Source organism: Medicago sativa, chromosome 3, assembly GCF_051527215.1.
Source record: "Medicago sativa cultivar Bolivia chromosome 3, Bolivia_mono, whole genome shotgun sequence".
Lineage (NCBI taxonomy): Eukaryota > Viridiplantae > Streptophyta > Magnoliopsida > Fabales > Fabaceae > Medicago > Medicago sativa.
In genome coordinates this window covers 22,667,482-22,682,911 of record NC_140751.1, presented here as the reverse complement: position 1 = coordinate 22,682,911, position 15,430 = coordinate 22,667,482, and the positions used below count along the sequence as shown (strand labels likewise).

The window sequence follows — 15,430 nt, the reverse complement described above, 5'->3', positions numbered from 1 at the left end:
ATTAAAAATATGTTACAAAACCTAGTCAAATATTATAATTAATAATAAGATAATGATTTTCTATTAAAATATTTTTCTATATTTTTCAATTAAAAATATATTGGACTCAAAATATTTGAAACTTTTGAAACACACTCCAAATTTACAACAGTAATTTAAGGGTATAATTGGAATGATGAAAAAGTAAGTATAAATATACTCATCTAGTTTGTTACACTTTTTAAATAATAAAAGAAAAAAAAACAAACCAATCAATGCTCCTATAATATGATAACAATGACTTTGAAGTCAATCTACATGCACAACCACATCTTTTTAGCCAATGTAATGTTGAAAGATTCAAAAAAGTCATTATAACGTAATGTGTAACACTCATACTAGATGTATCTAGAAAGTCTAGCATGTGCGTTTATTTAGTACTGGATACATTAAAAATTTACAACATAAAAACTCACAATGAATATATATACAACCAAAAGCGTTCGTACATAATAATACAACTCAACTTTCTAAAGTATAATAGATGCATCCATGAATATCCACATCGTCCTGCAGCGGTACGAACGAACACTTGTCGCATCAACCATTCGGATACTAGCTTGCTAATCCAACCTGTTTATCTAAAACAAATAAGGATTGGGATGAGACATAATGTCTCAGTGAGTTCCCCTAAATCCTAGGCTATAGGTAACCTCTGGGGAAAACCTACGGTCACCATGTGTCTAAAATACAACCTGACGGTTGATTATACGTGTGTGGGGACTTGCATACATAGACGGTCGTGCATACTAGGGCCGTCATAGTCTTATCTCACTTGTTATAGGCTTCACTTCCTATACGTGTCATGGCGGTCAAGGGGAATCTAAAACCGCAATGCCAAGAATACGCTCTACGTATCGAGGCCTAATTCTAACATAATCATGACACGGTTCTAAACCGAACGATTAGGGGAAACCTAAGATCGTCATCGGCATATCTTTCTCTATTTGCTCTAATGCAAAATACGATGTTTCTAACAACATATCTTATCTTGCTATCATACTAGCTTTGACGATCTACGTTTATGTTCTACTATTCTTGACGATCTACGTCAAGGCTCTACTAATTCTTGACGATCTATGTCAAGGCTCTATGACATAACATAAATATGTCTAATAAATATGCAGTCAGATTCATTCATAAGTTAGCGTTTAACAAACAAGCATTATCTGAGTTCATTTTACGGAAAGCCCCGAGTGGAGTAACCCCGAGCGCAATCCTTATCTATCCGATGGAAACCTATCTAAGGTATAACCAACGGCACTCCTGCAGTGACGTGCGGGATCCTTACGGCTAACCCTGTTTCTCCTAATGGAAACCCCTTGAACCAACCTAGTGTAGACACAAGAGACACGACCACTACATCTTGCTTACTAAGTGACATGCGGGTTCCTTACGGCTAACCCCGTTTCACCTAATGGAAACCCCTTGAGCCAACCTAGTGTGGACACAAGAGACATGGCACCTTTAACTTAAAAGTCTTGGTCTATATATATGCATGAGTATTAAATCTATAAATGCTATCTCTTTTACCTCGGATGCTTATACGATCCGACTAGAGGTAAACTATATGCTTGCTTAACTTGCTATGTGAAGAGATGTCTAATCAATTCACATCTGGCCACACTCGTATAGCACTCTAGTTTTTATACGAAGAGAATACTCTATATCACTTCGCATCTAATCAAGCATACTACTCATGCCTAGCATTCTATTCTTTACTAACTATTCTAGTTCTTGACAAGCTATGTCAAGGCTCTACGTTCATGCCCTTCCTTAATTCATCACTACCCGAGTAATATCGGTTTAAACTCTCTTGAATCACTCTTGCCATTCTTATTAAGTTTGCCATGATTTTCATTTCAAGAATCGTTTGATGTTATGTGCATTGCCTAGATGTTGTTTTGGGGTTACAAAGTTGTAAAACGTTGAAAGAAAAGCTTCGGAATGCACCACAGACCCTGAACTGGGCCAACAGGCCAAAGCAAGTTGGCCAAGTCCAGAGAGCTGCGCTAATAGCTCAGCTGGGGCGTGGCTCATCCTGAGAATTTCGCTATTAGCGTAGATTTCGCTAATAGCGTAGCTCTTCGGGTCTGAGGTACAAAATTTCCAGTTTTGACCCAAAACTTGTCCAGTTTGATCCTGCAATGCACCATAATCATCCAGCAACATATATTGACTTTAAATAACATATTTCATGGCAAACTAACATGGAATCAACAAGAATTGCTCAAAGAACATTAGGGTTCTAAATCCCTCATAAACATAAATCAATCCTTTCTAACATGAATTTACACAAGTTTCTTGCATATCTTCAATCTTCAAGCCCAAACCCTAGGTTTTGATCCAATTCTTGATCCTTAGCTTTCAAACCAAACCATGCTTTATTCCTTTTCTTATGTGTTTCTTGCTTGCTAAGCTGCCTTAATCCATGCTTGATCATGATTTGGAAGAAGTTTGGATGATTATGATGGAGAGGGGAAGGCGTGGCTAGAGAGAAGGAGGAGAGAACTCTTTCTCTCAAAACCTAGAGAGAGAAAGAAGAAGAAATTATGAGGTTTCTACCCCCAAAATCCCTTATATACTCCCTTGTGCGAGTTTACTTAAATGCCCCTTCGTCTTGGTCGCTCTTAACCTGACACTGATACATAAACCCCTGCTCGACTGATATCTCATAAAAACATCTTCCGTCGTACTTGACGTTCTGTAACACTTAATCTCTGATATCTAGCTCATACCTGACTTATGCTATTAATAGACATTTCCATGAACATTTGTCTTCTGACGCGTCTGATGGGTAATATTCTGTTACTGATAAGCGGGATATTACATAATGGATGAGAAAAAAATGAATGATGGTTATTAGAATGACCTCTTGCAATGTATCAACATTAAATCTTATGAGAGATAATTTTGCCACACAAGCTCTGATGATTGGTCTATTTAGTTGAAAGTGAAGGATATCTTATTCACATAAAGATCACAACGTAATGTCGAAAGACTTGGAATAATCATCATAAGGTAATGATTGTTCCAGAAAATGTACGATGCTTATTAAAATGGCAGGTAAAGAGACTCTCACGAGAGAGAGAGAGAGAGAGAGAGAGAGAGAGAGAGAAATTTGGTTCGATTGAAGGATGAGGTTGACACAATCTATTTTTCTTCGATACTAGATGGCTTAATTTTTCAGGGATCAAATTAAGTTTTACGATTTTTTTCACAAATTAAAATTGGACTTCACTCTTAAAAATAAATTATAAATCATAAAAATTTAAGTAACAATATGAAGGGATAGGAATTGTGAGATGAAAAATCAAACCAATCAGTTAGGTAGAAAAACTTAAACCAACCAATGAGCTATAGAAAATTCATAAGTCAATGTGGATGTACAACCACAATTTTTAGCCAATGTAATCTTGAAAAAGTTGGAAAAGTCATTATAATGTAGATGACTTAGAAAACGAATGATGCTTATTAGAATATTCTCAAAATACATCAATGTTTTTTTTTGAGGGAGATTTTTTCATTCATTACAGTTCTATCTGACTCGATATATTAGTCTTTGTAGTTGCATGCAGAGGAGATTCAGTTTACACACACATAAAAATGATATTGTAATATTGAAAGACTCGAAACAGTAATCATAACGTAACGTAACAGATAGAGTAGAAAATAAATAATCCTTATTAGAATGGGAAATAAAGAGACTTTGTCCAAAAAAAAAAGAGATAAGGAATAATTTGTTTTTGGTTAGATAGACAATGACTATATAGAGAGACTAATAAGTAATAGGAAAAATCACAACCAAGAGACCTTTTTAAGAATCGGCTTATTCATGATATTCATCAACCTAAAAAATTGAAATCCAGGAAAAAAAATCTTTCAAACTCATTTCAAAAAACAATACTTATTCTTTGTGCACTCCCTCGTCTTTTCTTTCTTTCCTCTATTCTCTTTAATTTTTTCAAACCTCATTTTATTTAAACCTCTTGTTTTTTTAGCAGTTGTTTAATGCAAGTAAAAAGAAATAACAACATTTTTTTTTATAAACATCTTGTTCTCAAGGTTTTTGATTAAGGAAATTTATGTAAATTTAAAACTATGCATATTTTTCTTTAATACTAAACAATAATCATCTAATTTTTTGTCAAAAAAAAATCATCTTATTTTCTATTTATTTTCTCTTCTTTTAACTTTATTTTACTACATCTATCTTTTCTTGATCAACCAAACAAACTGTAAAGAAAATAGGGATTAAGTTGACAAATATTTTTTTTCTCATAAACTAAAAATAGCTTGAACTTTTTTTATGGATTAAATTAAGTTTTGTGTTTTTTTCAAAGACTAAAATCAGACTTCACACGCCTCAACTAGTGAATTTCTCGTCACTAGGCTAATTGATTTAAAAATAAAATTTGATTTTACTCTTAAAAATAAATTATAAATCGTTTAAAATAAGTAAAGATATGATGTGAAAGAATTTGTGACATGAAAAATAAAACCAATCAGTTAGGACAAATAGGAAACCAATCAATGGTCCTATAATATGATAACAATGACTTTCAAGTCAATGTACATGAACAACCACAACTTTTTAGCTAATGTAATGTTGAAAGACTAAAAAAGTCATTATAAAGCAATGGTTGGGCAAAAAATGAATGATGCATATTAGAATGACCCATCGAAATGCATGAGCCAACTTTAAGTTTGTTCTCTTTTCCGAATCGGCTTTTTAAGTTTTTTTATTCAAATAAATTTCGTATGAACGGTCCAACGATATTTTATGTGGATAGAAATTCTCCACCTATTGGATCCCAATAGAAATCTTGTCAAAAAAGAGATTCCAATAGAAATATTAAACAATTATATTGAATGAAAATGACCTTTGGTCACCAAGCAAAGACCATCAAAACTGAATATTGTATTTTCAATTTATGCTTAAATGCAATTTTGATCCTCCTATTTTCAATTTTGTTAACTTTTGATACCCATTTCTAAAACCAACTTTTTGATCCCCCTATTTAAAAAGTCAAAGAATTTTTTTGGTTCCCCTCCTCTTTGGATGATGTGGGGCTCTCATTAATGACGTGAATCCTACGTGGCATTACTAACATGGTACCATCATTTGACACCTCGTTTCCATGTCATTAATTTAAAAAAATCTATTAAACAATATAATAATTATAATTTATAAAAAATAAAAAATAAAATGTCTACACAAATGAAGAACCTTAACTTGGCAAAATCCCCAAATTGATGATGTGGTAATGAGGTGTCTAGTGAGGATACTATGTAAGCAATGTCACGTAGGATCCACATCATTAATGAATACGCCACATCGTCCAAAATGAAAGGGTACCAAAAATTTCCGTTGACTTTTTAAATAGGGGGACCAAAATGTTGGTTTTAGAAATTGGGATATCAGTTAGCAAAATTAAAAATAAGGGGAACATTTAAGCCTTCAATTTATGTTGCGTTCCTCACACTTTCTAATTTTTGTCCTTTTGTTCTTTTTCCAATTTCTTATGCAATCATGATGAGAGTTGTGTTTGCTTCATTTCAAGTCATCCTTCACTATGCATGATTGTGGTGAAGGGTTAGTCTCTTTTTAATCTCTACAGTTGCACACAAAAGATACCTGATTTAATTTTTTTTAAGGTAATAGATGATCTTGAAAATGAATAAGGATTATTAGAATAGCAAATAAAGAGACAATGATTAGTTGTAAAACAAATCCAGTATGTTATAAATATTTTGCTTTTGGTCCAGAAAAGGGGGCAGGAGATGAAGGTTCATAGGAAATATCAGTTAATCTATGAATCTGTACACTGCATAAATCGACAACAACAAACATGTTGATAATTAACATATGAAAATTAAAAGCAAAACATTTGGAACTTACAGAGTTTGTTTTGCAACAAAAATAAATACAGAAACGAAAAAGAAAAAAAAACAAATGAATTTACGGGAACGATTTAACTATTTATTTTGTTTAATGGAAGTAAATAGAATAAAAAGCATCTTCTTCAAAAAAAGAATAAAAAGCTTCTTAATTTTTAAACCTCTTGTTTTTTTTTTATAAAATATATTTATATCGTTTTATAAATATGCATGTCTTTTCTTGACAAATAAATATGCATGTCTTGTTTATTACTCCCTCCGTTCCTTAATACATGTCGCAGTCAACCACTTCACACACGAATACACAGCTTTTACAATTAATATCTTTAATTATTTATAGTAAAAAATTATAAAAAATTGATATTTTGAAAATATTCATTAATTAAGACAAATCGAACAACAATTTACATGCTAAAATTTGTATTTATATATTAATGAAAAAATATAGCCAATGTAATTTATGCCAATAGTGCACATTGTAAAAATGTGATATGTATTTAAGAACGAAGGAAGTATTGTTTTCTTTCACTTTTTTTATACTAACTATATATATACTAAATAATAATCATCATATTTTCTATTTATTTTCTCTTAGTTTTACTTTATTTTATTTGTTTTATCTTTTCTTCGTCAACCAAAGTTTAAAGAAAATGGGGACCAATTTGATACAATTTATTTTTCTCAAAACCTAGAAGTTTCTTAAAAACAAATCAAAGATTAAATTGAGTTTTGCGATTTGTTTCAGAGAGTAAAATTGGTCTTCACTTTGAAACAATATATTATTAACTAGACTTTTGACCCGTGCGACGCACGAGTCTTCTCGACTATAATAGAGACCAATAAATAATCTTTAACCCGTAAGATCATGGGTCAATCAATAAACGCAAATTAGATTATTAGAGATACAATATTACAATCAAATGATAATAAAAAAATTATAAAGAAAAAAGATAAAAAGAATACAAAATTATATTGTTGCACGGGTCAATTTTATTTATTACTTTTATAGTTAAACATCAAAAATTAATGCAGCTCATGGTTCCTAACAAATTATGTAGGGTTGCCGAATTTGCATGGAAATTAGGGTATTCTATTTGTAAATATGTATACAACAACTTGTCAAAAAAAAAATAATCTACAGAAACAATAGGTTGAATTGTTGCAGACCTAATAAAATTAACAAATAATAAGGATAAGGATTAAGATATCTATTACATTAAAAAAAATCTACAGAAACAATAGGTTAAGTTGCTGCAGACCTAATATAATTAATAATAAATAATATGGATAAGAATTAAGATATCTATTAAATTTTTGCTTTGAAAAATATTCACGGTTATTAGAGAGAGAAATGAAAAACATATATGATGCAAATTTAGAGCCAAAATTTTAGGATAGAGTTGTTGCAAACCTAATAAGGGATTAGTGGAGGAAAAAAATTAGGTTAAGTTGCTGCAGATTTAACAAAATTAATAAATAAGGATTATAAAAAAAATAAGTAAAGATGTTTGGAAATATTTTTCTTTAGATTAGTCTCCAGCGTTCTTAATGCATTCGACGACTTGCGAAAATTTTAGGATGAGTCTACACATATATTTTTTGTGGATAGACATTCTCCAGCTGTTAGATTCCATTGAAAATATAAACAATATATATTGAATGAAAACAACTTTTATTTATTTATTTTAAGGATGAATAAAAATGACCACTGGTCACAAAGTAAAGACCATCAAAACTAAATATCGTATTTTCAATTTGGCTGGAGAAGAAATGTGTTAGTGTGACCTATATTCAAGCTATAAAGGATATGTACGAGGGACCTCGACTAATATCAAAACATAATGTGGAGACATGAAAGATTTTCCCATAATTATTATTTTGACTGTATACTTGTGTTAGTCATGTTACTTATAACCGATTCGGTTTTTTGTATCGAAGGACGAATATGGAAGCAATATACTTACTATGACATATGATTGAGCGGTATCGAATGACTCAAAAGGACTTGACTTGATTTTCATTGATTTGAAGAAGACATATGATAGACTGTCTTCGAGAGATTTTGTAGAAAGTCCTAGAGAAGAAAGATGTTAGTGTGGCCTATATTCGAGCTATTAATGATATATTTCCCCATAAAAATAGGATTGAACCAAGTTTCAATGCTAATACTTTTTCTTTTTAACTTTGTTTTTTTATGTACTTACAAAACACAACAAAGAGTGAGCACCAAGGTGTATTACTCTTGCATATGATATAGTCCTACTTGGAGAGTTGATGAAAGAATTAAATGGGAGGTGGAACACTTAGAGAAAATTCTTAGAAACATATGGATTTCGCCTAAGTAGAAGTAAGACATAGTATATTGAATGTAACTTTAGCAAGAGGCATAATGTTTCTAGCTTAGATGTGAATGTTGGGTATATAGTACAAAACGACGGAGGAATGAAAGGAGACGTAAAACATCGAATCCAAGATTGGTGGTTGAAATAGAGGAGCGTCTCAGGTGCTTTATGTGTTGTGAAAGTACCAATTAAGTTGAAGGGAAATTTTTTATCGAAAAACGAAAAGACATACAATGTTGTATGGGATAGAGTGTTGGGCGGAAAGAACCAACAACAACATAAAGTAAGTGAAGTAAAGATGATGATGTTGCATTGAATGTGTGGTAAGACTAGACATGATAGAATTAGGAATGACATCATTTGAGAGAGTTGGGGTAGCACCTATAGTAGAATTGTTTTTCTTGGAAAATAGGCTTTAATGCTTTGGGAATGTAAGAGAAGACATTTAGATGTTGTAGTAAGAAGAATAGATGAGATAAATGAAAGTAAGAGGAAGACCTATAAATATTATATAAGAAAGTAATAGAAATGATATAGAGACAAATGAGTTAGAGAAAGACATGATTTTTAATAGCATATTATGACATTGTTTAATTCATGTAGTCGACCCCACTTAATATGACAAGACTTAATTGTTGTTGTGTCAATTATTTCTGTTCTATCTTTAAAACTATTAAAAAAATAGAGGAGTGTCGAGATTTTAGCTATGCCACATCAGAAATTAAACATGAGGTGGGGAAACAAGGATTATTTGGCGTTCAAAAGGATGAAGTGGCAACGAATAATTTGAGTGTCTGTTTCCAATTTTTAAGCTACTCAATCTTGCATTTTTATTTACTTTATTGTTTTCTTCATATTAAACAACTTGTAAAGAACATAGAGACTATGTTAACACAATTTGTTTTTCTCATAAACTAAAAATTCCATACTTTCTTTTATGGATTAAATTGAATATTGCAATTTTTTTAGATTAAAATTGGACTTCACTCTTCAAAATAAATTTTAATAAATAAAGCAAGGATATATGGAGTGGAAGAAATTATGAGATGAAAAATCAAACCAGGTAAAAAAACTAACCAATCAATACTCATATAATACGATAACAACCAGTTTTCAAGTCTATGCACATGTACAACCAGAAAAGACTCTGAAATATAATGTTGAAGGGATAATATAATGTGGAAAGTCTTACAAAAATATAGTATAACGTAATTGAAGGGCTAGAAAATGAGGGATGTCTATTTTATGGAAGAAAATATAGTATAACGTAATATAATGAGAATTTTCCTTACTCTGAATTTTGTCCTTGAAACAGTCATCATAATGTAATGGATGTGATAGAAAATGAATAATCTTTAATAGAATGATAAATAAAGACAAGGGCTACTTGTAAAAAAAAAAAACACAAGGACTAATATATATATTTTTCGTTATATAGACTAGGACCAATACGAGTTTGATAAAATTGAAGGAGAGACTAATACGATTCTTTTATGAGTTTGATAAAATAAAAAAAAGGAATGAAATTAGGAGCCTGCTAATAAGTAACTTATGCCTTCCATCAAAAAAAGTAACTTATGCCTTTATGCCTTTCAAAAAAAAAAAAAAAAAAGAGACAAAGTAGGCAGTTACTTAATGCAAGTATATGCTATTTATCCACTGAGCGACAAAGTAGTTTATGCCTAGTAAAATTAGGCCAACAGACCATTATGTTAGACCATTGTTTTTTCGGTAGTTACTTAATGCAAGTACTTTTTGTCAAAAAAAACTTAATGCAAGTGCTTCATTCGTTCTCAATTATAAGTAAATTTTGACTTTTTAAATTTATTTAATTAATGATACATGTGATCTATAATATAAATAAGATACATCATTAATTGAATGAACTTAAAATTACAATAATATTCCACTGAAAAAATTTATATGACTAGTTGAATAGGTTTAACACTAAGCTAGTAATATATTATTCAAATTAATATGCTATTCAGGTAGTAGAATGTTCGTATCATAAGCATCATTTAACTAAAATTGGATTTTGTAGTTGTAAGTTACTAAAATTGGATTCGCAGTTTGCATATTATTTAACTCTAAATTAATTTTGTTTAGAAGTTAAACTAACTAACCTAAATTGGTACCATGAAGTGAGGGTATCTTTAGAAGCAAGATTCCAAACCACCACACCAACCCAAGTGGATTAGTGCACCATAATTAATGAAACACCGTATATCTAATATTAAAAAAATATTTTATGGTTATTTATTTTTTTAAAAATATTTTATGTTTTTTTTTGGTTACAACCACACATATATTCCATGTGGATAGACATTCTCCAGCCATAGATTCCAATTAGAAATATTACAATTATTTATGTTGCGATGTGTTGGTCCTGGTCCACCAAGGAAAAACCATAACTGAATTTTGTTTTTGAAAATATTGTATTTCCAATTTGGATATAAATATATACGTTGGGTTCCTTAACATTTCATCCACACTTACTTTTCTATTGATCTTCATTCACATAAACCATTTGGTAACACTTTCCACAAAATCATTTATTCATCATGGCGTGGTTTCTTCTGTTTTTGCATCTTTTTCTCTTCCATTTTCCATCCTTCTCTTCTTCTTCTTCTTCTTTCAATTTTTCATGCCCTCATTATGAGAGCTCTGCTTTGCTTCATTTCAAGTCATCCTTCACTATAGATTATGAATCTCATTATTGTTCTGATGGATATCCTCTTTTGAAAACAACAACATGGAAAAATGAGACTGATTGCTGCTCATGGGATGGTGTAACGTGTGACACCATCACTGGTCACGTGATTGGCCTCAACCTTGGCTGTGAAGGTCTTCAAGGTATATTCAATCCTAACAGTACCCTTTTCCATCTTGCTTATATTCAAAAACTCAACCTTTCTTACAATGATTTCTCTGGCTATAATTTTCATTCAAAGTTTGGTGGGTTTCTGAGTCTCACACATCTTGACTTGTCTGATAGTTTCATTAAAGGTGAAATTCCAACTCAAATCTCTCACCTTAGCAAATTACAATCACTTCATCTAAGACAAAACTTGCGGCATTATAATGATATGTTAATTTGGAAAGAAACCACCTTGAAGAGACTTGTGCAAAATGCAACAAACTTGAGGGAGTTGGTTTTGGACTTTACAGATTTGTCTTCACTAAGACCAAACTCCATTGCTTTGCTGTTCAACCAATCTTCCTCTTTGGTTACTCTTAATCTTGCAGGAACAGGATTAAGAGGAAAACTGAAAAGAAGCCTTCTTTGTTTACCAAGTATTCAAGAACTAGATATGTCAGTTAATGAATTTCAAGGCCAACTTCCAGAATTGAGTTGCAACACTTCTCTTAGAATCTTGGGTCTGTCATATTGTCAATTCCAAGGGAAAATTCCAATTCCCATTTCTAACCTCACACATCTTACCTCTTTAACTCTCTCAGAAAACTTCCTAACAGGTTCAATCCCATCCTCACTTTTAACACTTCCACGTCTAACTTTGTTGAATCTCCATGACAACAAACTCAGTGGTCAAATTCCAAATGCATTTCAGATGTCAAACAAATTTCAGGAATTAGATTTGAGTTATAACAAAATTGAAGGTGAACTGCCATCCTCACTTTCAAACCTTCAACATCTCATTCAGTTTGATCTTGCATCCAATTCATTTAGCGGTAAAATCCCAGATGTGTTTGGTGGGATGACAAAACTGCAAGAACTCTACTTATATTCTAACAATTTAGAAGGAAGAATTCCATCTTCACTATTCAACTTATCTCAGCTTGTTGAATTAGATTGTTCTGATAACAAATTAGAGGGTCCTCTGCCCAACCAAATTATAGGGTTCCAAAAGCTAATTGTTTTGAAATTAAATGACAACATGCTAAATGGTACAATTCCTTCCTCCTTGTTATCCTTGCCATTTTTGATAGAATTAGATTTATCAAATAATCGACTTACAAGGCATATCAGCGCGATCTCATCATATTCCTTAGCGACGCTATATCTAAGTAACAACAGCCTACAAGGCAATATTCCAGAATCCATTTTCAACCTTGCAAACCTACGTGCACTAGATCTATCATCAAACAACTTGAGTGGTCATGTTGATTTTCATCTCTTCTCAAACCTACCAGGCCTAAGGAGTCTAGATCTATCATCAAACAACTTGAGCGGTGTTGTCAACTTCCAAAACATTTCCAAACTTCAATATTTGGAATCTCTGTACCTTTCAAATAATATCGAATTATCAATAAACTTTGAATCCAGTGTCAATTACAATATTTCTAGTCTATTAGAATTGGGTTTGTCTTCTTTGAGTTTGACTGAGTTTCCTAACTTATCTGAAAAATTCCCTAGTTTGGGACATTTTGATCTGTCTAATAACAAGATTAGTGGAAGTGTGCCCAATTGGTTACATGAAGGTGATTATTGGACCAACGTTGATCTTAGTTATAACTTACTAACCGGTGACATCTCTTTGTCAATTTGCAATGCAAGTGGCCTTTTATTTCTCAGTTTGGCATACAATCAATTGACAGGCACCATTCCACAATGTCTTGCTAATTTATCATACCTTGAAGTTTTGGATTTACAAATGAACAAATTTCATGGCACTTTGCCAAGTAACTTTTCAAAGGAAAGTGGACTTGAGACTCTGAATCTCTATGGCAACCAATTAGAAGGTCATATTCCTAAATCCCTGTCTCTTTGTAAAGGGTTGAAGTACCTAAACCTTGGCAGCAACAAAATAGAAGACAATTTTCCTCATTGGCTTCAAACACTGCAATATTTGAAAGTGTTGATTTTGCGAGACAATAAGCTGCATGGTATCATTGTTAATCCAAAGATCAAGCATCCATTTCCAAATTTAACTATTTTTGATATCTCAAGCAATAACTTTAGTGGTCCTCTACCAAAAGCCTATTTCAAAAAGTTTGAAGCCATGATGAATGTTACTGAGTTGGAATATATGTGGAATAGTATAGCACATACAGGTGAGGCCCCCCTAGCCTTTTTAAAAAAGGTTGCATACTATGATTCTGTGATCGTGGCGACAAAAGGTAACAAAATGACATTTGTGAAAATTCCAAACATCTTTGTAATTATTGATTTGTCAAGAAACAAATTTGAAGGAGAGATTCCAAACGTTATTGCTGAGCTTCATGCAATCAGAGGGCTTAACCTTTCTCATAACAGACTTACAGGTCATATTCCCAAATCCATAGGAAACTTGACATACTTGGAATCTTTGGATCTTTCCTCAAATATGTTAACCGGTGTGATTCCTTTGGAATTAACCAATCTTAACAGTCTTGCAGTGTTGAATCTTTCCAATAATCGTCTTGTGGGAGAAATACCTCAGGGAAAGCAATTCAATACTTTTACAAATGATTCATATGAAGGAAACTTGGAGTTATGTGGATTACCCTTGTCAAAGATGTGTGGACCTGAACAACATTCTGCACCTTCAGCCAACAACTTTTGCAGTGAAGAGAAATTTGGATTTGGATGGAAACCAGTGGCAATTGGATACGGATGTGGATTTGCGATTGGAATAGGCATTGGATATTATATGTTTTTAATTGGAAAGCCGAGATGGCTTGTCATGATATTTGGTGGTCAGCCTAAGAGGAGAGTGAAAAGAAGGACAAGAATGAGGAGGAACCAAAGTTCAATCACGAATCAGAATCAGAATCAGATGGTGCAAATGTCATAGTTTTATTGTTGTAATTATTTTCTCTTTTGTCTGTTTGTTTTTTACTTTCTGTTAAAACAAGCTTGATTCTGAGTGTGAGAATCTTGTCACTCTTTTGATCTAGCTAGTTTGATTTTAAGTTGTAAGTTTGTACTCTGAATGTGGTCTGTTTATAAGTGCATGCCACAAGTTGTGTTATAATAAAATTCCAAGTTCATATATATGTTTGTAGCTAGCTTAGTGTATAAAATATAATTCAAATTTATATGACCTTTTTACATTTGTTATTCTGTTTGGGCTTATTTGGTGTGTAATTGGTACAAAATTGTGTTTTACAAAAGGTATCAAATAAATACAAACACTTGTTCTTTTTTAAACACGATTAGTTAGCTACAGAGAAGTCTCAAGAAATAATAGACATCGTAAGTGTCATATTTACATGATTAGTTAGCTAAGAAACCATCGGTAACACGATATTAGCTGAAACAATTTCTATTATCCTTAAAGAAATCTATTCAGAAGTGGGCTTGGAATTTGGTATTAGAGCTTGTTTCACTTGAAATTAAGTTTTTGCTTCTTTTTTATCGGATCGATGCCGTAAAACTAAAACTTTCCAGTGTATCAGAAATGGAATTTATCATAAATGGTATTAGAGATGAAAATTCTGCTGCATAACTATGCAGAACAGATGCCAATGTGTAAGGGGACTTCAAAACCAAATTTTGGCGTTGTAGTGAGAGTAGTAGGTCCAACATTCAGTAGATTATGTGAAGGATTTATCTATAGTATTTGCTGAACTTAGGCCCAACATAAAAGTTTAATGTTCAAATTTGAAAAAACTGAATTTTTACAATACTCAATCTCGATTTTTATCTCAATTCTTTTTCTCGAATATTGACAGGTTTGTTTTTCTCTGATCTATCTGACAATCGTTTAGTGATGTCGATGATGATACAGTTTTTCTCTGATCTATTATATTTTTGTCAGGGATTAAATTAAGTTTTACGACTTTTTTGAGAGATTAAAATTGCACTTCACTATTAAAAATAAATTATAAAACATAAAAATTAAAGTAACAGTATGAAGTTCCTAAAAAAAAGTAACAGTAGATGTGGAAGAAATTGTGAGATGAAAAAGGGGAAAATTTAACCAATCAATGAGCTAGGGAAAAAACATAAAAAATTATAAGCTGTATAAAATAAGTAAAGATATGATGTGGAAGAATTTGAGAGATGAAATATCAAACCACTCAGCTAGGAAAAATAACAAACTAATCAATGCTCCTATAATATTATAACAATGACTTTGAAGTCAATCTGCATGTACAACCACAACTTTTTAGCCAATGTAATGTTGAATGATTGAAAAAAAGTCATTATCACGTAATGGATGAACAAAAAAATGAAAGATGCTTATTAGAATGACCTCCCGCAA

The 15,430-nt window shown here is 31.8% G+C and overlaps 1 protein-coding gene across 1 annotated transcript; it reads left to right on the top strand.

The window, feature by feature from the left end:
* The first annotated feature begins 10,766 nt into the window (after positions 1-10,766).
* Positions 10,767-14,217, top strand: LOC146936427 (uncharacterized). The gene has a single exon (XM_085751270.1). It carries the CDS (start codon positions 10,844-10,846, stop codon positions 14,015-14,017), a length of 3,174 nt encoding a protein of 1,057 aa, XP_085607396.1. The 5' UTR covers positions 10,767-10,843; the 3' UTR covers positions 14,018-14,217.
* Positions 14,218-15,430: the final 1,213 nt, after the last annotated feature.